Raw genomic sequence first — 27,194 nt, forward strand, 5'->3', positions numbered from 1 at the left:
TTGAGGAGTGGTGTACAATGACATCAGTGGGTTTCTCCCGCTATTACTGTGCCTTTCCCCTCTTTCTGCATGACTCTAGTCCTTCTCCAGGTGCTCTCAACAAGGGGTCTGCAGCTTCCCCCTGCCTTGCTGTGCACAGGGCCTCCCAGGATCGAAGCATGAACACACAACCCAGCACTTTGTATTCTATAAACAGCCAAGCCATCCTTGTGTGGTGCAGTTAAAGAGGCAGCCATACCCTGTAGGATGATTTCTGCCAGCAAGGCTGCTGGCTGTCTTGGCTGTCACACCCTCTGCACCCCACTAGCCCTGACTAGCCTCCCCTTTGTGGTTTGCTCCCCTGTCTCAGCAGCTCATCCCCATAGGTATCTTGTTGCTTACCTCTTCAGCTCCTTCTTTCTTGTGTAGCTTGAGCAATTGATTTTTGTCTTTTCCCAGTGGAAGGAGAAAGGAGTGATGGCTTCAATGTTTTTTATAGTACTGCCTTGCTCTGGTAGTAGGACTTCCCAGAATCCCATTTCTGTGGACAGAGACCAATCCAGCAAGAGCAAGTAGTTCCCTCTTCCAGGCCCAGCCACAGTCCCAAAGCAGGACTGACAAGGGGCCTCAGGGGAGCACAGGCTCAATCATCGCTGCACTGACAAACCTGTCTCTGCCAGCTGCACATGGGTCATGCACCAGGAGAGTTTTGCCCATGCACCCATTCAGGGTGCAGGGCTGCAGGAACAGACTGCAAACTGGTACTCTGCATAAAAATCCACTGGGGTCAGTAACAAACCACTGTGCTAGTTAACTCCTCGTATTTTGTTTTTATTTCCAGCAATTTATGTCTGCTCCTTTCAGACACTGGTACAGTCCCAACTGGTTCAGGATTTGTGTGTAACCTAATCTCTGTTGTGTCTCTGCATTTCTACTTGAACCAGCTTTTAATAATCAAATATGTGTTGTTGGTTTTTTTGGTTTGTGGTTGGTTTGTTTGTTTGTTTTGGATTTTTTTGTTTGTTTTGTTTTTTATTTTATTTTATTTTTGTCAATTTATTGTTGAGCAAACAGCAATGTCTCTCATGAATGTTGTGGCTGTTTGTTGATTCTGACAGCATCTTTATAACACTGCAGCAGGTTTTCTGAAATGCAAGGGGCAAACCTTGTCTCTTACAGGTCAGCTCACACAGGCACTCTTAAAATGTACATATTCATAGTTAAAGCTATTTGGAGGTGTGAGCAGGGCTGCTGTGCCAAACATACATGTATCTGTATGAGTCTGATAAACCATGGTGACTGTTGTGCCTCCAGCAATCTTATTTGCTGAAATGGAGCATAGCACCTGTTACCTCTTTGCTTAATCAGAGCAAAAAATCAGCTCAAAAAAAACCCCATCCCAGCTAGGTTCTGAAAAGCTGTGCAAACAATGTGTTTAAGAGCCAGAAAGATGGCCCAAGTCACATAGAGTGGCTCAAAGCCAATAACAGAATGACTAAAAATATACAGTAGCTACATTTTATCTATCTGCCTGTATTTAGGATCAATTTTGATTTTACCTCAGAAATAAACATCTGAGAGATGCACAGTCTTTCTCTAACATCTGAAATTGCATAGTCTAGTAGAGATGCCTCATTCTGGAAAAGTACTCTGTGTACAGCAAGTGATATGCAGGATGCTCTTGCTGTGCTTTGGAAAGCAGAGCACTGGCATCTGGGAGCTGTCTGATCTCTGCACTTCTTTGGGAAGGGGAACAAGGTGGTTCCCACCATGCACAAATGCAGGGCACTGCAGCAGGGACAGGAACCTGCCTAGGCTCCTGGTAGAGCTCTTCTCTGCAAGCCCTGGGCAGACTGGGTACAGCTTCATTAATACACCTGACTTCATTAGCGCCATCTCCTATCATTTGTGATTTCCCTCTGTCAGGAAAACTAGGGAACGTAAACAACAAATGCTTTCATGACCTCCCACAACACCAGCACCTGAAAATGCACTGCTGCAACCTGGTAGCAGCTGTGCTGGGCAAGGCAGACTGTTCTCCCCAACCACTGACCACTGTGGCCTGGGGAGGGGACAGAGTCCAGCAGCTATGGGGGCCCTTCCTCGCTCAGCCTGGGCACTGAGTCCACCGCAGGCATGTGGAAGACACAGAGTGCACTCCAGCTTCTTGGGGAGTTGGAAGCACCAGTGAGCAACAGGCCGGACAACCACAATTAGAGACTTGCAAGACTGTTACAGATGCTGAGAAAAACGTTCCACAAAGCAGGAGTGTTACTGACTCCTGCGTACAGGGCACAGTGAAGAGAAACACCTTGTCCAGACTTGTTTACATCCAGGTAAACATTATCCAGGTAATTCATATCCTGTGTTTGAGTTATGACTTCAGAGATTTGAGCTGTTGCATGATGTGTCGCGGCAGCTGTTCCCCAATGGCCTTGGAGCCACAGGGACAGTGACCAGCCGGTGGGGGTGGGGTGGAAAGGGACACAGTGGCTTTGTGGGGTGAAATGACACTGTGAGCTCACAGTGAGTGGCATGGGCAGCACCAGCACCTCCTTCTCTCAAGAAGACAGACAGGCCAGCCCCTCGTGTGACTGAATTTGAGCCCCAGTAATGGAAACCCACCATCTGCCTGACTATCTGCTCCTGCAACTACTGCTCGTCTCTTTACAAAGTGGTGGAGTTGGTGTGGGCAGGAAAAATTTTGTCTTTTTTGTGTCTGAACCACATCCCTTTTGCTTCAGGATAAGCTCACTGTTTCCTGACCATGCCAACAGCAGATAGAGAGAACAAAATATTTCCCTGCTCTTGACAGCAACTTTTTACAAGTTTGCAAATTGTTTAGACACCTCTCTATCAACAAGCTTGCAAGTTGTTAACAGACACCTGTTATTTCAAATGAGATCACTGTGATCAATCGTTTCCTCATAGGCTGTATTTCTAGAGCTTTCTTTTGCTTTCCTCTGGAGCCCCTCCAGCTGATTCACAGCCTCTGGAAACACAGTGCGCAAGACTGGAGGCCAAACCAGCACTGAAGGGGGGGCAGAAGAATTTCTTCATGTGTCCTACATGTGACATTCCTGTTCATACACCCTAGCAATGTTAGTTTTTTTCGCAACAGGATGACATTGCGGACTTGAGTTCAGTTTGTCATTAACAATAACCTCCAGTTCTTTTTTGCAGTATTGCTGTATCGTCATGGTGCACTCATTGTCCCTGTGATTATTTATTTATGTGGGACAGTCAATAAATCTAGTTGTGGTGTTCAGCAGTGATTGTGCTGCAGTTCCCAGCTGCCTCACACTGGAAAAACATGAGGTAGTTCATGACTTGCTCCTTCTACTTCACCCTCCAAGTTCCCAGGGAGGGCATTGAACCAGGTCAGAGCTCTTGGTCCATGGCAAGCCAGGCCAGCCCCTTCTCTCCCTTAGTACAACAATGACATCAGAAGCAGACAGAAATGAAAGAGCCAAATATTAAAAGAAAAATAAATAAAAGACAAGCCAAAACAGTGGTGAAGATTAATACTGGTATCCTTGGCTTCCTGTTGCTCTCTTCTGCTGACTGCTGTTGGTTGCAGTAAGAATAGGAACCCAGAAGACAATGCTGACCAAGTTCAACTGCAGTACTTTGAGCAGGAGTGAAGTGACACAAAGCATTTTTTTATGATTTCTCATTATAGTAACAAAAGTGGAATAAGATTGTCTCAGTTCTTCAGTACCTTGAAGTTCATACCTCACCTGTTAGCAGCAAACATTCTAGTAAAACACTGAACACATCTCCAAATCACCAAAGTGGAAACTCCCAGCTCTGTCTTTGAACAAGTAATTCCAGCACAACACAAATCCAAAGAAAGCTTCAGCTCAGGTTGTTGGATGACCAGCAGCAACATTCTGCATAAGAAATACTTATTTCATCCCTTCTTGTCGCTTATGATTATTCAGCTTAGTTCTTCATGTCCCTTTTATGTCAGCTAAAAGCTCTACTGAGCCAAATGGCACTGTGCAGGATCTTAAAAGTTTACAAAGGGCTAAAAGCTTTTAAGCTAATCTGGTGCATGGCAGCAAGGAGGCCTGAGTTCTGGCACATGAACATGAGAGACGCAAAGTACGCAGATGAAAAGGTGTGTGCAACCGCCTCACTGCAGAGCATCTACACTACCCCGAGTCCTCGTCCTAAGCTTCCTATGGTTTCCCCATTCCCTAACTTAGCACACAACTCCTGTTCCCTCTGTCTGAACTGGGGTTGAAACAAGGGTTCTTTTAAGTAAATTTTAAGGTGACTTTTCAGATCTCCATTCCTTTGTGGAATCAAGCAAAATGTTGAGGAGAATGTTTTCCTATAGTGTTGAGGTGCAGAAGTACTGCAGTTTTTAGGCTTCTCACCATATTAGTCTGTAGGATTGTTGCTGTTGCTCCTGCAATGACAGAAGGGTGAAACAGTCTTACTGTTGCCACCAGTCTTACAGATGGAGCAAATGTGTTTCTGCATCTTTGTGATGAATTTGGACTTTTCAGGGCACACATTCAGGCACTATGTCTGAGACCTTGTGGTGTAACTATTTCCCTGAAAATATCTGTTTTCCTAAATGCAACAAAATTATTTCTTTGAATGGTAGAGCTTTTACAGGCAGTGTTTGGTCAAGTTCTTGAATAAAAGCATTTGCTCTGCATGTGGAGTTTTCTGTGCTTATCTTTGTGTTTTCAAATTGTCTTGCTGTTTACTTTTCTCCCTTTCCTGAATCAGAGCTGCCCTTACCAGCCCTGAGCAATGCTGACACTTGTGCATGGGTGAGATCCTGGACACTTGCCTTCACTCCAGCCACCCCCAGTAATCAAAGGAGTAATTCACCACCTCCACTGCTGGCAGGTGAGGATGCTGAACTCAGGGGCCTGCTGGAATGGGAGGATAGATTGGCAGCAGGGCATTATTGCCAGTAAAAATAGCACATCATACTGCCTGAAGTGGCCTCCAGCAAACAGACACAGAAGAGGTCTGTTTGGTTCTATATGGATAAATATAAGGATGGATATCTATATGGATAATATATCTAAAGAAAATTACCTGAATGTGTTCGGCCGAGTGCTGAACTGGAACCTACAGTTGCACTGCAGGACAGATCCCAAGGTGTTCGTGACTGTACCTGGAGACAGAGGCTTCATGCTGGGGCAGCTGGAGAAGAAACAAAATGCTGTGCATTGCCAGGACAAGGCAGAAGCACTTGTTCTGCTGTGATGTAAGCCCCTGGTGCACTCATGTCTTGAGTGCTGCATGGAGGTGCAGTCACTGCATCACAGGATGGGTTTAGGGGAGTTAGGGCAGGTCCAGGGAAGGGCAGCAGGTACAACACAGGGAATGGTGATACTGCTGTGTCAGGAGAGACAAAAAAGACTGGGACTGGGATTTCATAAGGGATCAGAGTGGCAGGACCGAAGTGTGCAGAGGCAGAAGGTGGCAGGCAAGCTGAACAAAGAACACTTTCACCAAAACTCACAGCACAGAAGAAAGTGGAACTTGAAAAACTGTGAATCTTTAATTAGTGAAATTTAATCAGTTTCCAATGGAAAGAACAAGCACATTTTCTGTGGTAGGTGGGAAACCTCGGGACGCTGTCACCGCAAGGGGCTGCGGGGACAGTGCCCGTGCGAGCGAAGGAGCGGGCACACCTGCGAGCAGCAGGTGAGCCGTGCGCAGGTGCTGCGGGGCCGCGCCCCTGCGCCATCGAGCCGAGCAGGGCCGGGCCGGAGCTTCTACCGCCCTCGCTAGCACCCGGCAGGGCTGAGGCGACCACCGGGCGGCCAGAACGGAGGTCACCGCGCCCGCACTACCCCGAGGCGGGCGGCCCGGCCCGGCCCCACCGCCCGACCCCAGCGCCGGCCGAGCAGGGCCGCGCCGGACCATGGCCGAGCGGGGCTGCCCCGGGGCCGCGCGGTGGGGGCGCGCCGGGGCGGGCGGACGGTGAGGGGAGCGGGCGGTGAGGGGAGCGGGCGGTGGAGGGGAGCGGGCGGTGGAGGGGAGCGGGCGGTGAGGGGGGAAGGGGCAGGTGGGCGAGAGGGGCCGGGCAGAATAGCCCTGGGCTGGACAGGCCGGGCCGGTGGCCGCGGGGGGCCCGGGCGGGTCGCTGCCATCCCCGCTCTCGTCTCCCCTCAGCGCCGTGGCCGGAGCAGCGTCGGAGGGGCCGCTGGAGCGCCGCCGCTGCCAGTACCTGCGCACGGGCCGGGGTGAGCGCGGCGGGCGGGAGCCGCCCCCACCGTCCCGCTGAGCGGAGCGCCGGGCACGGCTCCCTGCCGGCCGCCCGGGGGCTCCGCCGCGGCCGCCGACCCACCTTGGCCTCCCCTGCAGCCTGGTGCCAGATGGTGGAGGTGCTGCTCGCCCTGCTCGTCCTCGTCTGCAGCTCCGTGTCCGGCGGCTCGGCGGGAGGATACACCGGCCTGCCCGCCCTGGGGGGCATCTACTACTACCACTACGGCGGGGCCTACAGCGGCTTCAGCGGAGCGGACGGAGAGCGAGCCCAGCAGCTTGACCGGCGTTTCCACCTCCTGAAGCTGCCCATTGCAAGGGCAGCGATGGCCGTGGCAGGGTGTCTCCTGGTCTTCCCTTGTATTCTTTTTCTGGTTGGTTTTCTACAGGTACCATGGCGTTTCCCAGCATGGCTGCTAATTGAATGCGCCCTGGACATAGTGATTGCAGTTGGCACAGTGCCTGCTCTGTACTATTTCTTCCATTCTATGGTGGGGGTTTATAATTCATCAGTGTGCAAAGAGAGAGAGCAGCTTTATCAAAGCAAAGGCTATCAGGGCTTCAGGTGCAGCGTGCACGGGGCAGAGGTTGCTGTTGGCCTCTTAGGCTGCATGGCCACTGTGGCGTACCTGCTGAGTGCAGTCCTGGCTGTCAGAGGGTACAGGACAGTTCACCAAAAGAAACAGAAGCCGGCACGATTATAAGAGCTTCCAAATGATTCCTCCACTACAGTAACGGTCATGATTTTTGCCAGTTTCCGTAGATGAAGCAGTATGCTTTCCTTGCTTCTAGGCAGTGCAGCCTTAATGCTGCAGCGGAACACACACTGAGTGGGCATAGCTCTAAATACGGTAGAGTCAGGGCTGTTCCTAACTTGAATTTGCGTTACTGAATTATTAATGACTTCCAAGTTAATCCAGTGACTTGTCTCCTGCCTCACAGGCAGCCCTTCCATCCCACTGTTGGCTGTCCTGTTCTCCTCCAGTGAGGTCTTGCTACAAGTCCTGCCACTACATCCTTCTGCTGATGAACAGCTTTGTGTGGCCAAAACTGTTGTTACAAAAGGCAAGTGACTTCACTGAGAACAGAGCTGTTAAAAACCAGTGGGTGAGGCCCATAGTTGTGGCAGCTAAATATTGCTTCCTTGTAGGTCTCTTGGAATTAACAGGGCAATAGGAACATGGCATTTATAAGGCCATCAAAAAATCCTGAAAATACCTTGCAAAATGATGGATATACTTGGTATAACTTGTTGCACCATGCCTTTTCAAACTCCTGGAGAGGGCTCATTTTTGTATGAAATGGTCTTTTATATAACTTGTATACAACAGTTTTGCTTAAAAAGATGCCCCAAGTTGGGATAACGAGACAAAAGCTTTAAGAGATTAAAGGAGTGGTTTAATGTACAAGTATATTGTTTTCAAAATACATTTTTAATGTACAAGTTGGGGAAATGAGATGCTACTCATATTTTTTTTTTAGAAAGACTTTTATACGAAATTTAACTGGGAAAAGTAGCACTAGAGTCACCAAGTTGTGCCTCAAAATGAAATGTCACTTCAGAGCAGTGCCCACTATGTGCATTGTTCATATGAGGATTGAACCACCATGGTCTTACAGATGAATTCTGCCCATAATAAACTAAACATACATGCTTTGCCTTGGACATATCTCCACTTTCACTGGCACCAGTGACTAAATCCTCACTATTACCAAAACCATGGAATGTTGTTGGAACTAGAGATAGGAAAGTAAAACAAATGCCAAATAGGAACACGCCAGGTGCTCTGGGGTTTGTTTGATTTCTCCTGCCTCTTAGTAGCTAGAGGCATCAAGTGTCTCAGCACAGGGATTTATGTGGACAGCCCACTGTGGTCCTATTCCTGTTAAGATTTCTGTATGTCCCCTTGCTGCAGATACTTCTAGAGAGCTGTACAGTGCTATTTAGAGCAAGTTCACAGGGCAGGATTCCAATAGCAGGCAACAGAAAGCCACCTTAATAACTGATATTATGAATTCCACCCTCACAGTGTTCAGCTTTTGTATGGAAGGCTGAAGAGTGAAGTAGCCCAGAGAGCTTAGTGAAGGAGAACCTGTAGCACAGCTGCTGCTAGACACAGCTGCCTTTGACTAGGATATGGTACAAATTCCCTCCAGCACAGTAACAGAATCAGAATAAACTGTTAGATGAAAGTAAAAATCTTTATTGCTAAGTCAGCCGAAAATTTGATGCAAAAATATTCTTCCTTCCTGAACTGCTCTATACATCTGAATAAAGAATCAATGGACTAGTGTTTTCCAGCAATCTGACATTATTTACCTCTCCAAAGCAATACAAACATAGGCCACAGTGCTGAAGGTGCATTCATTTGACAACCTACTCCACACACGATAAAAAACAGGGATTGTCTTAAGTGCATGCTAGAGTGGGATACAGAAAATACTCTCCTTTTTTAAAACAACAAAAAAAATAATGAAAAAAGATAATTTAATAAACAATTGGTGCACTGCAATATTTCTTTAACATGCGTTGGGTCATATGAGTCAAGTTTAAAAAAAGGCAACATTTTAAAAGGTGAAAAAAGAGGAGAAATACGGTTGAGTCTTCAGACAGCAATAGAACAGCAGACAACAACTGCACAAAGACAAAGAGGTGATCCTACTGCCTGAAGAAGGCCTTTGGCAAGGGACACGAAAGCCGTCACCATCTGGAAGGAGTGCAGAAGCTCTGCAGGTCCAAGACCTTAGGTGTGGCTGAAGGTCCTGTGTACTAGGGGAAGGATTTCAGACTTCACAGCAGCCTGTCCCTGAAAGAGGGAAATACTTGCTTCTCCTTGGAACAGGATTCTATCCTCCTGTCTAACTGAGGATTCTGCTCTGGTGTGAACAGTCTGTGATGCTGCCTTTGTTGGGCCTGTTCTGGGTACTGGGGGCAACTTGGAGGATATCCCTTAACACCTGGGCCCCAACTACCCATGACTGAAGATAACCTTTATGGGATCCTTTTGTGGAAGCCTTTCTGAACAGGACGGGGCAGACAGGTCAGTACCTTCAGAGTACCCTTCTCCGCGACAGAGCTCATCAGCAGAGCCAGAATTACTGAAGAAAGATGAAGATAAACCAGCCACACCCCTGTCTGCCCAATGTCAGAAACCCCCCATTTTTTGGATGACAGTGGCCTTGAAGCATGTCTCAACAGCTGGAAACTTGTATTAGAGAATCCAAGACATTTGCATGAAAAAATAATGTCAGTGTCTTTGCTGACACCCAAAACTGGCCTAGGAAAAAGAAGCACTTTTTGTGGTAAACAGGCACTATTTTTAATGCATGAAGAAGATTTTGGATGAGTGGAAAAAAGCTTCACAAATGCCATGGCAGAAGTGGAAAAGGAAAAGCTTGATCTTCAGAAGAAGCACACAGAAGATATGCAGAAGCTGCTTGAAGACACCAATGCTCGTCTTAGCCAAACAGAGGAAGATTATTTGGAACAGATAAAGTCAACTCAAGCTGTGCTGCCCAGAGTGAGAGAAACAGTTCATAATACCAGCTTAAGCAGAGAAATCTGTAGACTCTACCTAGAGTGTAAGGAAGATAACAAGCCATGTCTTCCATGACAATTCATACCCACAGGAGATAGGAGCTGGCTGTATTAAACTTCCTTTCTGCTTCAAAACCAGAAACAACACTGAAGAAAAGGTCTAAGTGGGAGTTCCTTGTGTTCCATTCTGCCACTGCCATGAAGAGGAGCAGTTCAGAAATCTGATTGCTCCACTGCAGAGCTGTTTTCCTTAGTCCTTCAACACTGAGCTAGGTAGAGCTATTCATTACTAACTCCTTGTGGCAACTCTCCACACAATGCTACTGGTTCAGACTGGCAAGGACACACTGGACTTGCCACATCAGTGCAAGAAATAGAAACCTGATTTGCATTAACATCCACCACTCTTGGAGTGCAAGGTTTGTCACAGTCTTACTCAGAAAGAAGGGTTCCTGCATCAGTCCCATTCTGGACAGAGGCTGCTCTGCAGCCCTTTCAGGTATCAGAAAGTGTTGGGCTAGGCACAGGTATTTGGTAAAGTTATCGCCAGTGATGGAATCAAAAGTTGCAGTAAAATACACTGGGATGACCCTTTTCTGTACACTTATATGATGAGAACATGAAAGAAATTTTGGGAGTTTAGCATTTGAATCTTTTCTGCTGTTGTTTCTCTGCCTAAGGATTCAAATGCTGTTGTTTCTGTGACTAATAATTAGCTTCAATCTCCAGTTCCAAATGAAACAGGCATTTAAACAACGAAAAATGGTGTGAGTTTAAACTTTGGAAAAAGCTGGGTTGTTTCATGATTACATTGCAACTAGCACGAAGTATATCCTTAAATTTGCTCCTCATGCATGGTAAAAATACATTCTTTTCCCAGTAAGAAGAAATTCAAGGTGCTTCGAAATTTTCAGTAAAACTCCACTAGATTTTGTCAAAAGATCCACATTGACATTGACAGAATCCCACAAGTAGTCTGCACAATATTTCCTTCTGAGCAAGGTCCAAATTTGATCCAAAAATAGACAACTCAAGCCCCTCAGATCTTTCCAAAAGAAACTCCTAAGTTTTCTTCATAAATATAATTAACAAAGAAGAAAAGGCACTAGCCCACATTACAGTCAGGATTATTGCACCACTGACATGACCGGGGCAGCTGCTGTCCAGCTCTGTCAGCAAGGAAGACAGATCTGCATGTTCCAGGGGCAGTGGTCTCCATAACCCTTACAAAGGTGACAACACAGGCAGCCAACTTACACCCTGCATCAAAAATCCTACTGGAAACACAATGCATCTGAGTGCAGACTGGCCTGTTCACCATTAGTGGGGCTCTTTTAAACATCTTTTTCAGCTCTGATAATGATATTACTAAGATGAAAAGTTCTATTTTAGCTTTTGTACTGAAGGCTAAGGAGGAACAAGTATGCTTTCACCTCGTTTATGGCCAGATTGGGCATGTATCATGAAATGCTGGTTGCTGTGAATTTGGAGCATGACTCCTGTTTTCAGAGGCAAGCAAAGACGCTGTAGCTGACAATGCAGGTGTTTGTGTTAGTGGAACAGAGCACTTGGTGCTGCAGGGCAGCCCCACTGCTTGCCAGCCCTGGAGCAGCACAGCACTGCTTCCAGCTTGGCTCCCCTGACTGGGCACTGAGACAAGCATGAGCTCCCAGTCTTATCCCATGTCTTCTGGATAGAGGAATTCACTACTCTGAAGCATCCATGATGGAGGTTGCCAAGTTGCTGATGAATTGGGTCTGTGCCCTGCAGCGAGAAGCACTAGCTCTACACGTTACCTGAATCGACCAGTCCTGAGCTGATCTTTTCTATGCTCCATATGAAATGCAGCAGTTGGAACCTGCTTATCACTCAGCTATATATTTTCTCATCCTGCACAGAATGATCCCATCATAACCCTCACTGTTCCTGCACTAGTGCTCATCAAAACACTGGTAGCCTGAGTCCTCCACTGCCCTAACTATATCCATTGAAAAAAGCCCCCAGCATACCTGCTGTGGAGTGCTTTCTCCCCTAACCCTAAGTAATAAAGTGCTGGGCTGGAGGGGAGAAGAACGGCTTAAGTGCAATCAATAAAAGTGCTTGCAATTAATGTAGGAAATCATTCTTAGGTCAGCTTCATTGCAACTATCTGTATTCTTTCAAGGAATAACAAAATCACATTGAGGGGGAGGGCAGGACACTGCACCAGAAATATTCACAGGACTCTTAACACTGAACATTTCCCCCTCAGCAGCCTCCTCACCCCACACACACGTACACCAGACCCTTTCCTGCAGAGCTGGCAGAACCTCAGGGTTTAAGGAGTTACAGACAGTCCCTATCACAGAGCTCAGCTGCTGGTCTGAGTGCTCATAGAACAACTGAGACTGCAGTGAAAAGTGGACAGCCCAGACCTTGGCACTCCTGATTCTTCCTCAACTCCATTAAGGAAGCAGCAGGTGCCTGTACTCCTTGCAGATCCCAGGTTTGCTTGGAGGGCAAGACAGCCCTTATGAAACAGAGCTTCCTGGGACAGACAATGTGGGAGTGGTAATCGTAGGGTTACAAAGCTGTGTCAAATTCCTCTGGCAGGGGTGCTGCATGTTCCTCTTTTGGTTCCTGATCTGCTCCATTCTCCTGGTGCTGCTTCATTTGTTCCTTCACTTCCTCTTCCAGATCAGGTGGCACCACAAATTGATCTTCTGGCTCCATCTGGGATGGAGCAGCAAAATAGCCAGTCTTCTTCTTGGGTGCCTCTGTGGCTACTTCGATGAGGTTGAGGCTCTCCTCCAAGGGCACTATGGAGCCATTGGAAAGCTTCTTTCCATAAAGACAACATGTGGAAAGAGATTTTTGAAGTTCACACTTTTCCTTGACCCCTCTCTGCACAGTGTTGCTGTTTACGCTGTTCTGCCTCCGAATGATGAGGATGAGCCCAGAGTCATCCTCTGGCCCTGGAGCAGGGGAGTTGTACTCTGCAGCAAGACATTCAAACTCCAGGCCCTTTCCTTTACAGCAGTGGATGTCCACCGCTACCTCCACTTTACTGCCATTTGTCATCACACCTTCCACAGGCTGCTCATCGTCACTATCCAGACCGTTGTCAGACTGGTTGCTAGAGAAGGTGGCACTGGAAGGTTGGCGCTGAAAGATGCTTGAGGGGGGCAAAGGATGTAGGCTGCAACGTCGTTCTTGTCGTGGCAGCAAACTGCCATCAAGACCAACAGCACTGTGTTCATCTGAAGCAGTAGAGCCCACCTCACTGCTGACCTCGGAAGCAGACAGTTCACTGCCAAACTCTGAAGCAATTCCACTGCTAGATGAAGGTGTTGCTGGCTTGGTGGTGGTGGAACTAAATCCCCCAGGACCTGTCAGAGTGAGGCCATGCATCTCACATGTGCAGTTGTCCTCACTGATGTTCAGACACACCACCATTGCTCCTACGTTGTCTTGGCAACCATAGCTTTGGGCTAAAGTGCAGAGTTTCTTGGCAGCAGCTAGTGGGTCGTGGAGGTGCCGCACGGCTGAGATGGCCTCTGCATAAGAAAGGTGTTCCCAGAGAGCTTTGTTCCCTAGAAGTAGCAGCTCATCTTGTACAGTCAGTGGAATGGAATTGACATGTGGTTTGGGCAGGATCCAAGGATGCAGGTAGGTGCAGCCCAGCATTCGAGTACAGCAGGTCACACCATTGACCTTATTGTCCTGCAGACAAGAGAAACAAGGAGTAGCTTTGGAAGTGCTATTAGATCATTTGGAGGGCAACCTTTCCTATGCCCATATGCTGCTTTGGAGCCTTGAGAAATGCCAGTTACACAGCTCCAGTACAGGAGAAAGGGATCTAGGTGCAGGTACTACAGCACATTCACTGTACCTGATCAGCAGGTACAGTAACCCCCATCATCCATGATGGCAATGACACACTTGTACCCCACAAGACTTTTTGTGGCACTCTGAGGAATTGTAGTAGAGTGCTCTGAAATGTTCAGACTCCCTGCAGCACAGTGATCAGAGAGCCTCACAAGTCTCACATGAAATGTATTTTTTCAGTACGAGTGAGATAGTGACTTTTGACTTTCTCAGTGTAAGGCAGATTATCCAGACATTAAATGATTTCTATGTATTATCTAAACTATTTCCCTCTTTGTTAACATGTAACTGCATTCTCAAGTGTGGACACTACATCCTGAGGAAGAAAAGAATAAGTAAGTATCTCACATTGTTTCTGTAACATGGATGTATCACCCCCTTCTGGTATGTGGTCTCCTGGCCAGCCTGGCAACGGCCTCTTGGACAGAAAAGTGCCCAGAGCCCTCAGTCCCTTTTCCAAGTCAGTGCCTACAGAGTACACAGCTTCCCCAGTGTTTTGAATTTAATTTCAGTGTTCTTAATTTCTGTATCCTCTGGGTGTTAATGTTACTGCTGCTGCCAAGTATTAAAACCCAGCAGAGGAACATGCAGGGAGGTCTCCTTAGACAATTATTTCACTTTTGTTTTTCAGAATCCATTAGTGAGCCAGTTTCTAAAGCATTTGATGTGCTACATTGATCCCACAGTTCTTTTCAGTCAGAGTGCTATGGTGTAGCGTTACAGCACCTTGCAGAGCTATACACAGTGACAGATTATCCCTATGAGAAACACTTCTATCTAACAACTTGATACTTTTTAAAAGATTCACTGAGCATAAAACTAAAGTACCTGGTACTGACTTCTCAAGATCTTTACTACTAATGTATTTTTCCAGTTCTTTGGAACTTGCTTGTTATTTCCAAGTTTTTAGAAAGTTAACCTTTACAGAGTTCTCCAGAAATAATTTTAATACTTTTGCATAAAATCAGTCATCCTGTACCTGTAAGTCTCAGGCTATAATGGGTCTTTTAGGAACATGTAATTTTCAACAGCTAATCAGCAAAAGAAGCAGAGGAGGAAGCACCAGCCAAGACACTCAGACACCCTCTTGCCTACAGCATTGTGCAAGCAGCAGAGTTCAAGTTTTTATGGGAGGGTGGAAACTGAAGTAAAACGGGTCCAAACAAACCTCTGTTATAATGGCTTTTTGCTCCTTGACCCTCCTGGCTTCTTCTGAACATTGTTCAAGGCTGAAGACTTTGGAGAGAGGCAGTGGTTTTCCACTTCGGCACAGAATGGCTTGGCACGTCCCCACATTGGCCACCGTCAGAGAAAAGTTGCTGGTTGGATCAGCCACCTCGTGACGAATATAGCACAGGACAGCAGAGGAACCCAGCTTCTGCCCAGCCATGCCCAGCTTCCTGTGGGAGGAGAAGGTGTAGGAGGCTCCAAACTCCCGTGACAGGCATTCTGGAAGGCTGCCTCACCCCACCTAATACATTAATATACCAGTGCAGGTCCCACCAGGACCAGCTTGCTCACTGTCCTACCTGTGGGAGACCAAGAAGGTGTTGGACATGAACATGGTGTCTGACTGCTGTACCTCCTCCAGGAGCACATCAGCCATGGTGCATTGCAGCAAGCGTGGCAGTTCTTCATTCTTGTCACCATCAAACATGCCATACACAGCTTCCACCCCCTCTGCAAAGCTCCCCAGTGCCAGGGATGACACACACAGCCTGTTAGAAAAGCATACAAGCAAAGTTAATATGTCTCAAAAGATTATATGGTCCCCAAAACCACAGCCATCAGGCACCTTGCTGTGAGTGCCATTCTGACAGGGTAGCAAAGCCACTGTCCCTACAGTCACTGCCCCGGGAGATATAGAGCTGCATTTTATTATTGGAACTCCCAAACCCTCCGTGACCACAAGCAGGAAAGGGCAACATGCACAGCTGTCAAGAGAAAAAGCATCTCTGCTGGAGTGGGAAGGAAAGTCCAGGGATCTCAGAATAGGTGTGAAAATTAAAAGAAAAGACAATGTGGAGGTCTGAGTTACCAAGACTTGGCAAGAGATCTGGAGAGACAAAGGGATGGATGAGCTCTTGTGCAAAACAGGTCTGCACTGCTCAGCAGTGCACTCTGCCCAGTACCCTGAGAAGACAAAGTGTCAGCATCCAGCAGACCATAATACTCACTTATTTCTTTGGCCTGCCATCTCAGCTACACCGTGACTCCAGAAGGAAGAAGTGAGTGCCGAGTCTGCCGTGAGGGAGGGCTTAGCATCAATCTTCAGTGTGGTAATGTGACTACAGAGAGAACAGATGTCATGCTCTTCTAGACCCTGCTGAACAGTTTGTGGCCATAGCACCTTGTCCAGTCAAGAGTTTTAGATAGCAGTTTGTGGAAAGAACTGCATCAAGGAGTGGAATTTAAGGTCTTGGCCTTCTGGAGATATCTGGCTGCTTATGCCAGAGACAGCTGGAAGAACCTCATATGACCCGATAAATTGCTTGCTCTGATGTTTTGGACCTTTTTCTATCTACAGACAGAAGTCTCAGCTGCCTCAGGGAGGGAACATTATAACGCTATGCAGTGCTATGATATACACTTTACTATCCCATTTCCTCCCCTGGGAAGGGTTACCCTTCCCCCTAGTGCAGGTCACTACTGGGTTGACATCTTGATAGCTCACCTGAAGATATCCAGTGTCTTGTGTTCTAGCACCAGGTTTCTGTTTCCACTCAGGTCCAGCTCTTGCAAGGCACCTGGCAGTGCCTCAGGGATTAGGATTTCAGTTAACTCATTGCAGCTCAAGTCCACAAACTGCAGTAGCAACAAACAGCACAATGACAAAGAAAACACTCTTTGTTGTGTCATGTCATCGATTACTCCAGTGCTCCTTAGAAACAGCTCTTACTGATTGTTTCCCACACACAGGTCATGAAAATGGGTCTGACTTGTCAGCTGGAGAATTATTTATAAGCAGTAAAGACTTATAACTTGCAATAGCCAGGACTGAATGCCCCCAACTCTCCCAGCCTGTCTCCATAGGAGTGGTGCCCCAGCCTTCTGATCATTTTCACAGCCTCCTCTAGACTCACTCTTAATAGATCCATGTCCTTCCTGTGCTGGGGTCCCAGAGCTGGAGTGAGCACTGCAGGTGGGGTCTCACATTAGCGGGGCAGAGAGGCAGAATCCTCCTCTTCCCTGCTGCCCACACTGTGGGATCAGCCCAGGGCACAGGGGATTTCTGGATGCTTCTCATCCATACAAGTCCTCCTCCCCAGGGCTCTCTCAATCCCTTAATCCCTCAGCATGGATTGGTACTGGGTGTAGCCCCGACGCAGGTGCAGCACCTGCACTTGGCCTTGCTGGGATCTCCAGTTTCTCTCCTAGCAGTTACTCTTCATTTTTTAACCCAAACTTTCCCCTGACATCTCTTTATCTTCTCTATATGAATACCTGAATACGGGGCAAATGCAGGATCTCTGGAAAGATGCTGATTTCATTAGAGTGTGCAATCAGTGTATGAAGTAGCTTGCAGTTTGCAACAGTTGTAGGAATTGTTTTCAGTTTGTTGCCACTCAGATTCAGTTCCTCCAAGTGTTCCAGCTTACTAAGTTTGCTGAAAAGGAAACAAAAAAATACTGTAACTTACCGATAAGAACTTGTCACTTCCTGAAGCTGCAGATAAAGTATCCATAGACATTACCCTTTATGAGCTACTTTTCTGATTTATTGATAGGAGACCAAAGTCCTAAGAGATGCTCTAGAAAGAGCGCAGGGTTGGCTTGGCTTGGATGTGCCTGGTTTGGATTTGCACAACAGACAGGCCCCCTCACCACCACTGCTGAAGCTGCAAATACCACCCAATCCCCACAATTAGGTATATCCCTTGGCCCTCTGGATGGCATCCCAACTAGGAGGACAGGAACCCCTACAGACAACAGTAGCCTGTGCCAATCCCTTAACATGCTTCTTCTGACTTTGTGGGTAGAAATGTTAGGCTTTTGTCATCAAGCCACATGGAGAGCATCTTGCTCTGCCTCTGGCTCCTGTACAATCCTGAGGAGTGCTGTCATGCCCAGAAGTCTTACTGACTTACCTTGCAGGGAAAGTCTGCAGGTTGTTGTTTGCCAGATGCAGGATCCGTAGGTTTGGGTGTCCCACCAAGACAGGGATGCACTGATCTGTGAGGTTGTTATTGGTCAAGTACAGCAGCTGCAGCATGCTCAGACTCTCCTCCCCCACACATGCAGAGGGCAATGACTCCAGGCTGTTTGCAGATGCATTCAGGTACCTGAGGCTAACCACAAGTGCAAGAATCAGACTTCACATCAACCAAACCACTCCATTAACAGTAGGAAAAGGAGCTATACAAATGCCAGCGTGAACAGTAGCATTAGACAGGAGGCCTGACAGCACTGTAACATCCCTACTCACATTAAGATTTACAAGTCTACTAATGGTTTACTACCTATATAGCACTGTGGATGCACACAGCATTTTACGGTCAACAGTGAATACTGAAGAGCCTGTAGGTAATAATGGTGGAAGCACATAATATAAACCTTTAGTTAGACTCTTTAAAAGAAGGTCTGACTCCTGTCTGAATAGACAGTTATGAAGGGTTGTTCATTTGCAAAGGTCTCCCTTATTGTTCTCCAGTGACCTGATGTACTTTCTACTGCAATATCTGAAAATCTGTCTGGCTTCTTTCCTTTGCACCTGAATTTGCGACTACTTCAGGCAGTAACATGATCTTAAAAACAACTGCAACTGAAACTAATTCTTCAGCTAGCTGTTGGGTTAGGCAAGCCTCTCTTTTCCTGTAATTTAACAGTAACATGGACTGATTCCTTCAAATCAGCTTGATCGCTTCCCTAATGACGCCCTAATTATCTCCTCATAAAGGGCACACCTTGTTATCTCTTGCACAAGGGACACCTTGCAAGGACAGTCATGAAGGTGTCACTTTAACCCTTTATGGCTCCAAAGGATAATGCAGCCAAAAGACTTCTGCTACTGACACTCACTTCAGAGCCTTGAGAAAGAGTGTCTCTGGGAGTTTAGTCAACAGGTTGTGCTGAAGGTCCAGCACCTCCAGTGGAATGTGTTCTAGAAGAGGTGGAAGGCTGTGCAGACGATTGTGTCCGACCATCAATTTCCGAAGGCTCAAGCTGCTGAGGACCCTAGAAAGACACAAGGTTTGCTATTTAACTTGGTTCACTCCTCTTGACATCCCCAGAGTGGGAAAGGTAGTATTTAATCCACTTAATTTGACTGTACAGCAGAGAAAAATTAAAACACATAGATCCATAAAATGTAAACAGTGACAAAGCAGAACAATGCACAGTGCCTCAGTCACTCTGAATGCTTGGAAGCATATCTACATTTCCCTCTATTCTACTGCAGACTGGTATCTTGTGATGCAGGTCTGTTGGTGTGTATTGCCCAGCATTCTCTCAGGCAGGCAGAGAAGTCACAAAGGATGGCCTTAAATGCCTGTTTTCAGATGCAAACAGAAAGAAGTGCTTCCTGGTGTCAAACCTAAATTCAGAGCTTTAACTAGCTGCTTAACACTCCTGTATTATTTTTGAGGCAGTAAATTAATCTTTGTGTAACATACATAAAATTTGGTCTCTTTCATCCATTAACATGGCTAAAATTCTCTTCTAACTTCTCATTATCACATCCTTGTATATCCTTTTCTTGCTTTTGATGTATATAATTTTTCTGTGACAATCATTAGAATGTCACTGCTGATCACTTCCTATGCCTCTTGCTTTAACTTCTTCAACCCATGCTCTTCATTTCTTCCCTGCCACCCACTCCTCCATTCAATTTTAATGCAGCTTACCCTAGACACATTCATCACACTCACACCCCCACCAAACACCCTTGTTAGGCTGAGAACATTTGTGCTTTGCTTCTTCCCAGGATATCCTCCATACCTTGGAGAAGTCATAAATATCTGCAAACTTATTTTAGCTCCTGGCTCTCCTTTACTGCATTTCTGCAGAAAGTAAAAGGGAAACAGGGAGAAAGGAGCTGGCTGATTGTGTGCTGTAAAAACTACCTTTGAGATCAGCTGTACTGCCCCTTTGTGGTAATTCCCTATTAAAGGTAACAGATAAAATTTCTGTACATATTAGGGTTTCACCTGTGACCTGCGTTCACAGACACTAAGGTAACACAAATAACTCATAGCAGCGTGTTCTACATCAGGTGCAAACAGCTACAGTAGCGGCCAAAAACACAGGACAGAATTACCTGGCCTCTGTTGTTAAAGAGGCTGACCTACAAGTTGGTTCCTTCCAACATTTGAATACAGAGTATTTTTGATGTTGCACAGATAAAGTGGATTATATCTCTGTACAACAAGGAATAAAGCAACTGGAATAGCACTGCTTCTCTCTGTTCCCAGACAGCCCACTGTAAAAGAAAGCTCAGCTCTGTTTACGAAAGTTTGCTGACCTTGATGGAAGCTCCACAAGGAGATTGTAGCTCACATCCAAAACTTCCAGCTTCTTAGCTTCACAGGCCCAGTCTGGGATACACTGTAGTTGATTGCTGAGAAAAGCAAGTGGGAAAAGCTAGACACCAGCATTCCATATGGAATAGATCCTGTTTGAATGCTGCATGAAGTTAGTGACAGCCAAACCAAAAACAATAGACAAAAAATGAACACCAGCATCCAAGTCACGTGGAATTTCTCTCATGGCTAAGCTGTGTAATGCAAACTGAGCTGATGCATGACTTGGGAGGGCATCCTGTCTTACAGGTCTCACAATGCTGCTCCAAGGGCAGACATAGGCAATGAAACCAACAGCAGAGATCACTGGCAGCTACTCTAAATGTTTGCTCCACAGACCCCCACCATTCAGCCCAGTAAGCTGCCACAGGTTCAGTGGTTCCTGCTTGGCTTTTCTGATCACAGACTACAGCTGAAGGACAGCCAGTCACCTGGACAGGCCATACTGGGGTTCAGAGGAGCTTCTGGTCAGGAACACTTTCACCATTTTTTAGTGCCAGGCTTTGCAGTTATATTATGTTTCATTGCTCTCAACTCTTTCAAAAGCTTAAGATTTTCAGAAAATTTTGCAGGAAACAGCTACTTCTTTTAAATTCTGTGCTGTATGGTCACTTACTGAGAGAGTTCTAGACATGTCAGTTGACCAGGAACTGGATAAATATTGACAGCTGCCAGACCTGATGAAGTAAAGCAAATAAGTATGATTGCAAAGCTTCAGAGAGAAAATAACACAAGGAAGCAGCTAATCTATCAAACGAGACTCATAATTTTTCTTTATGGAGACTCAAGGTCTCTATTGATCCTTTCTAACACAGAATTCACAATTCATACATCTGCCATATGGCATTACAGCATCTCACTATCACATGTCTCCATCTGCCACATGGGGCACCAGAACAAGGGGGAACTGTACTTTTCTTTGTGAGCTCCCAAATGGATCTCACTGGAAGATGAATTCGTTGGACAGTAACTCAACACCACAACCTCCCCCCCGTTACACACCCTGTGCACACACATGCAGATGTGATCCCTAGGAGTTATCCTCAGAGAACCCATCACATACAGTCTCACCACAATAACACCAAATAAATTTTTTTTTTATGTGTGGGAGAGGGCAAATGGCTGTTTTCCTTTATTCCTGGGGCTTAAAGGGAGAAGGAAGGTGAAGAAGACATAGAGACGTACAATTGCTGTTGGCATAGAGGGCCCGAAGGGAGAAGCCACTCAGTGTCAGCTCTCTCAGCTTATTCCGCTCACAGTGCAGCTGCTCCAGGCTGCCCAAGGAGCTCAGATCCAGATCTGTCATCTGATTGTCTCGTAAATCCATGTAAGTCACAGATTTGTTCCCTTCCAGAGTGTCAGCTGCTGCTCTCTTCAGGTTGTTCAGCCTAAACACTCAGAGATGAGTTAAAAAGTCAGAAAACAGAATACTGAACACTGGACATCAGTAAGAAGGGACAAGAAACGAAAGGAAAGGAAGAATTCTGGTGAAGGCTAACACCAAAGGTGAGCACAGTGAAATGCGTGAGCAGCAGTGGTGAATTTCAGGCAGTCAGTACAAACAAAAACATTTCTTTTGTCTACACTAACATGTATAACCATTTTACTCATTCCTCAGTTTCTAAGAGATTCTGAAGAAAGATTCAATCTAGGAAACAGAAGGCAGGTCAAGGGACAGCTATTTTAATTGACACATGAAGCTAATGCAGAGAACAGACACTAGATTGTCCCGCCACAGCAAAAGCCTCTGTGTGCCTTTCTGAGAGTAGTGGAGTTGGCAGTCCGGAGAATCAGGATCACATCTCTAGGGCCAGGAGTCAAGAAAGGGAAGGAGAGATCAGAGAGCTACCAAAGCTCAGGGTAACAACATGTCACAAGAGGAAACTAGAGGGCTGGGTCACATTCAGCGTCAGGCACTGCTCAGTTAGCCCTGCTTTTCCAAGTGGATTTGGCATACCCTGAGAAACAGAACTCCCTAAAAGCTAAAGAATCAGTAAGGCAAAAAACTGCACTAGTTTACTGCAAAACGTACTAGAAGTTACACAGCTCCTCTGCTGCAATTAGAAGGCAGCACTCTGGTTTTATAGACACCTGTGAGCTTCCCCCCCCTTACCTCAGGTCCACACTTTTGATGTGACTCATACGGTTCAGCAGTGCCAGGTCCAGGGTCTCCAGCAAGTTCCCTGCCAGGGCTAGTTTGTCTAAGGCGATGAGTTTCTCAAAAATTGCTGGCAGTTCACAGAAGTTATTGAAGGAAAGCCCAAGACAGCTGAGTTGCTGCAGGTTTCCAAGCTCTTCTGGTAAGGATGTGAGGAAATTGCCATCAAGCCAGAAGGTCTGGAGACTGTAAGCAGTGAAAAAGAGAAAGAAAATAATCCCACAAAGAGTAGTGAATATCACATTTAGTATTTTCAGTGCATTTTCTCGTATAGCTAGCTCTCAGTGTAGCTATTTTTCAAACATACCTAACAACTAATTTTATTCTTATACACATAATATTACTGAAGTACTTTGATCACACATGTAATAGGCTTGGAACTGCATACATGCAATACCAAATACCTCTTAAATTATTTTGGGAGTAAAATTCCAGTCATGCCAAATACAAATCAGCACTTACGTCGTAAATGAAATTTATTTACTTAATTACTTGGTTTTCTAAAAATGGCACAGTTTAATCCAGTACCTACCCCAATAACACACTGGTAGCAGATTTTTACACTCTAGCACTGAAAAAAGAATAGGGAAGCTTTCTGTTGTAAGATGAATTGTTTCAAAGTTTGCATGGCTTTTGAGACTCAGGTCCCAAATACACAATTTCCCTTATTATGATTATGTTCCAGCAGAGAACTTCCTGAACAGTGTTTAGTGGTGGTAGAAGTGCAATCTGAGGCCACAAAATTTTCTTATGAATAAGGGCTCAAGGGGTCATCAAGATAACTGGACCCATAACTAAGCTGTAAACCTCCTTAAAGTGTAAGCCTACCCCACAGCTTTTTCCTCACAATTTTATTATGGTTGAAAGATCACTCTAGAAATTACTTGCTCACATCCAGTGTGGCTCCAGACACTCCTTTTTTAAAAAGTACAAGCTGAAGGAAAAGCAGGCCACAAAGAATCAACAGCTCGATGTTTATCTAAACAAATGTAATAATAGTCCTGCAATTAAATTTACTTAAGTTTAAGTTTTTATACATTTGGAGTAGCTACAGGAGAAAATGGACAAGGCTTTTATTCCAGCAAACACCTTATGACAAAATTTTCAGATGGGATTGCCCAAGTATTTCCATGTTAAAATCCTCTAACACAAAAAGCAGCCAATTCTGCAGAACACTATCAAAACATACCCGTGCTGACAAAAAAACCACTAGACCCCTGTGAGAAGTTACCACGGAAAAGTTTTCTGTTACAAATTGAAACTTCAATAGAAATTGCATCAGTACTGAAAATATTAATACAAATAATAAATTCAGAAAGTCATACAACTCTGCAGCTGCAGAAAAATGCACAATGACTCATCTGAGAAACAATACAATTGCCTTCAGTGCCTCAGCTGCATCAAGTTTCCTCATCTTTTCTACACCAGCAGCCTTAACGTTTTAATAGTAGTGATTAAGGGATTGCACATCTTGGTTCTTGATCTTCTGCTGGAGTCAAATCAATCATTCAGCCTTCATATGCAGAACAGGCTGCCCTACACTCACACTTTCAGGAGCAGTACCTGCATGTCAGCAGTGCTCAGCTGAGGCACCAAGGATGGTTATGATCACAGGTGAAAAGAACATACTCACTTCAACAGTTTGCCAATCTGACTTGGCAGGTAATGAAGTCCATTACAGGAAATATTAAGCTCAGTCAGAGTAGAGATCTCACACAGTGATACAGGAAACTCTCCCAGTCTATTATTGGACAGATTCAGATTCTTCAACTGAGAAAACCTATTGGCAAGAACACTAGTTAATTCACAAACCTAAACGGTCTCAAAGCAAAAACATACAAAACAAGTCATAAAGAATTCTTAAGTCTTTGTACACTGGTGATACAATCAGCTAACTCGTTACAGTAGTTCCTGCACAAATCTGATTTTAAGTCACTGATATTTTTCTCAGTGGTCATGCTGAAAGTAATCAAATACCATGGTTTTACTGCAGAAACTGATAACCTTCTACCCTGATTTGACAGGCTTTCTCCTAGTGACTAAGATTGAGGAGACTCAAATATCAGTTCAAAAAAATTACCTTCAAAGAATTAACTAGAGTAAAAGTCTATAATTATGCAGCTTGGGAAAAGAGGAGCTGAAAACATTCACTGTGACTATTCTGAGAATAAAACAGAAGCTGAGCACAACAGAAAGCTAAGCAGAGCTAGGAAAGAAAAAACTAGAAAAGTGCTTGCTTCTTGTTGGGAAGCCCCAAGACCTACACTCCAAGGTGCTTGAAAAGGATTCCATGTCTACAGTGCCCCTTGCTCAACAGACTACTCCAGGTACTGCCCCAAATGCTGACACAGCCCCATGGTCACTGCAGTGCCCCCTGTACTTAACAAATGATTGCCTATTCCATCCCCTTCCATCACCCTGAGAGGTCCAAAGAGAGAGAAGGAATTTGCGTGGGCGGAGTAACACAGGAGGTTCTTCTCCAAGAGTTCCTGCCTCTTTCTACAGGAAACAAAAGTATTTTTTCCCTGAGTAATAACCTCCTCATCCCAAACTGGAACCACCAGAAATTAATTCAGTGGGGAAATTAATATCTCACTTTTATGAGATAACCGCAAATTTCATGTACCATGGAACTACTTCTTGGAAACACGCAGTTCATTCATCTGCCCCACCTATCTGAGCTTTTGCCAGGCATTGGGGAGTAGCTCTTATTTTGAAGCAAATGTTTTAATATAGGTAACAAAACCAAGGTTAATGAGCTTGAGGGAGAATATTGCTTCTAGCTTGAGATGTTTTAAAATATAAGACTGAAAGATTCTTTAGTACTTTTATTTTTTATAGCAACCCTTCATCAGATTCAAAATACTTGGAACGATCTGTGTAGGAACTATGCATTGTATTTCTCCACTTTGCTTCATAATCTTGGGGGGATGTTTGTTCTTTTGAAAGAGGGAGCATAGCTGAAACTTGGACGTGGGTTGTTTGCTTTTAGCACCCTGTCTTATGAATAAGGCACAGGCATTCCATGTTTGCAGCCACAGACTCTCTTGTACTGCAGCTGAATGCCAAAGAGAAAGATGTTGTGTTGGTAAAAGCCTTCCTCAAGGGAACATGGCATAATGCAAAGATCTAACAAGGATACAAAACCCAGAAACTTGCACATGGAACTTCAGACAGTACTGGAGAGGAATAAAACAATGAGGATAAAAATAAAGATTTGAACTTTCTTATTAGCTGGTTCAACTTGAAGAGATTTAGGACAAGTCGCAGCTCTCAGGTTCTGAAATCAGTAAACCCTTTATTGAAATTGCTTTCTCTGGAGTTCTGCAATGGCTACAGCACCTCTCCTTAACAACAAGCAGCATTTCTCTCTCATTAGCAGAGTATGGTTAGAAGCTGCCCCAAGAGACACAGCACTACACACAACAGCACAACCAATGTTTAGAATTCACCCCTCTCCAACAACATCAAAGCAAACACAAAAGGGGCACTAAAGTTTCCAAAAGCTGAAGGGAAACTGGCACATGACACAGCTTGGTCTGAGATTCCTCAAGCAGCCTTCCATACTCAGTGGGAAGGACAACACTTAAAAGCTTTTTGAGTTCTCCTTCTGTTCCTTCTCCTTTGCCCCAGTAAGCTCATGTAGGGATGTAGGAATGGAGTGCAAATGCAATTGTGATTCAAGCTCTATACGTGAACCAGGTATTACAGAGAATAAAGATCCTGAAATCATTGTGGGTCCTCAGGTTTTGGTCTGTGCTCTCACAGGGCATAATGACATAACAGCAAAGAGGTGTGGAAACAGTAACGAATCTTCCATGGGATGACCATCCTCTGCTCAGCAGCCCAAACCGGTGCTGCCCTGAAATATTCCTGTTTTAACACAACAACCTGTTCTGTCAGCAAAGCATCCCAGCACAACTCTGTATCTGCTGGCTAAAATGCTGATAAGAGACATGCACATGTAACGAGTGCACACACACATCAACAAAGATCAGATCTGAGAGTGTTTTTCAGAAAAGGGAGATACTTGAAAGGCAGTTTGTTTTGTTAAAAATGAGCTAGGACATATAACAAAACACATTAGGTTATTTAATGCCCTTTGCTTAACATTTTCCCTTTAGTTAATTACTTTTGTTCCATTATTATAGTTATAGCTAATTAGACTCCTAGAGCTTTAAAGAGGTCCCGAGAGGAAGAGATCTGATCATTGCAAAAAATTCTGCTGTTGGGAATTGACAGTCTCAAGGCAATGGTGGCACATACTGCAAGTGAGCAAGGGTCTTTTTTGTGGGTCTGTGACCTGAGAAACATCCTAAAAACCTCAGAAAGAAAACCTTTTCAAAAGGCAATGAGCACCCTTATGTGGGCTACCTAATGCTACCTGTTTATTCAAGATTGTGTGAAGTGAGGGCTTCTTTTATGGCTTTTGTTTGTTTGAGGATTTCAGCTTCATCAGACATAGTCACTGCCAGGAAAAGAGTCGAGTTTCTGATATGTCAGATTTCTTGTTGACTACATGCAAGGTCAAAAGAAATTTCAAGCCCCTTTGCTGATCCTGTGAACCAAGGATACTGCATTTTAGAAAATAAAGTTCTGGTACAGTTTTCAACATCATACAATGTATTTGAAGTGAGAAGTAGAAAGCAAAATCTAAATTATTTTAAGCAGCTTTTCCAATAACAGAATCTATTACAATTCAGCAGTTAGAAAACATTTAAACAAGTTTGGAATTAAAACAAAACCAGCCTAGACTCGGCTCTCAATGAAACTGCAAAGTATTCCCATAGGTGAGCCAATTTTTTCCCTGTATACCCCCATGGATACCTGGGTATCTCATGACTCTGTAAGAAGAAAAATGAAATAACACAGTGATAGGCCCCTAGAGACAAACA

The 27,194-nt window shown here is 45.2% G+C and overlaps 2 protein-coding genes across 2 annotated transcripts in view; one reads left to right on the top strand and one right to left on the bottom strand.

Moving 5' to 3' along the window:
* The first annotated feature begins 5,878 nt into the window (after positions 1-5,878).
* Positions 5,879-6,986, top strand: MARVELD3 (MARVEL domain containing 3). Its single transcript, XM_027904191.1, is given in 3 exon segments — positions 5,879-5,937; positions 6,130-6,200; positions 6,322-6,986. Coding segments are annotated over 3 exon segments (795 nt in total).
* Positions 6,987-9,938: 2,952 nt separating this feature from the next.
* PHLPP2 (PH domain and leucine rich repeat protein phosphatase 2) overlaps positions 9,939-27,194 on the bottom strand; it is a 31,762-nt gene continuing 14,506 nt past the window's right edge. Inside the window, exons 7-19 of the mRNA XM_027903127.1 lie at positions 23,933-24,079; positions 22,255-22,485; positions 21,327-21,529; positions 20,758-20,818; positions 20,084-20,179; positions 18,643-18,798; positions 17,712-17,912; positions 17,069-17,231; positions 16,299-16,429; positions 15,802-15,912; positions 15,154-15,342; positions 14,793-15,024; positions 9,939-13,459 (exon numbers count right to left, since the gene is read on the bottom strand). Of these exons, the coding sequence (XP_027758928.1) occupies positions 12,320-13,459; positions 14,793-15,024; positions 15,154-15,342; positions 15,802-15,912; positions 16,299-16,429; positions 17,069-17,231; positions 17,712-17,912; positions 18,643-18,798; positions 20,084-20,179; positions 20,758-20,818; positions 21,327-21,529; positions 22,255-22,485; positions 23,933-24,079 (3,061 nt within the window). The 3' untranslated portion in view covers positions 9,939-12,319. The remainder of the gene's footprint in view (positions 13,460-14,792; positions 15,025-15,153; positions 15,343-15,801; positions 15,913-16,298; positions 16,430-17,068; positions 17,232-17,711; positions 17,913-18,642; positions 18,799-20,083; positions 20,180-20,757; positions 20,819-21,326; positions 21,530-22,254; positions 22,486-23,932; positions 24,080-27,194) is intronic.

This window comes from Empidonax traillii, unplaced genomic scaffold (assembly GCF_003031625.1).
Source record: "Empidonax traillii isolate 1590-97213 ecotype Southwest subspecies unplaced genomic scaffold, ASM303162v1 scaffold23:size2178997, whole genome shotgun sequence".
In the NCBI taxonomy this organism is placed as follows: domain Eukaryota; kingdom Metazoa; phylum Chordata; class Aves; order Passeriformes; family Tyrannidae; genus Empidonax; species Empidonax traillii.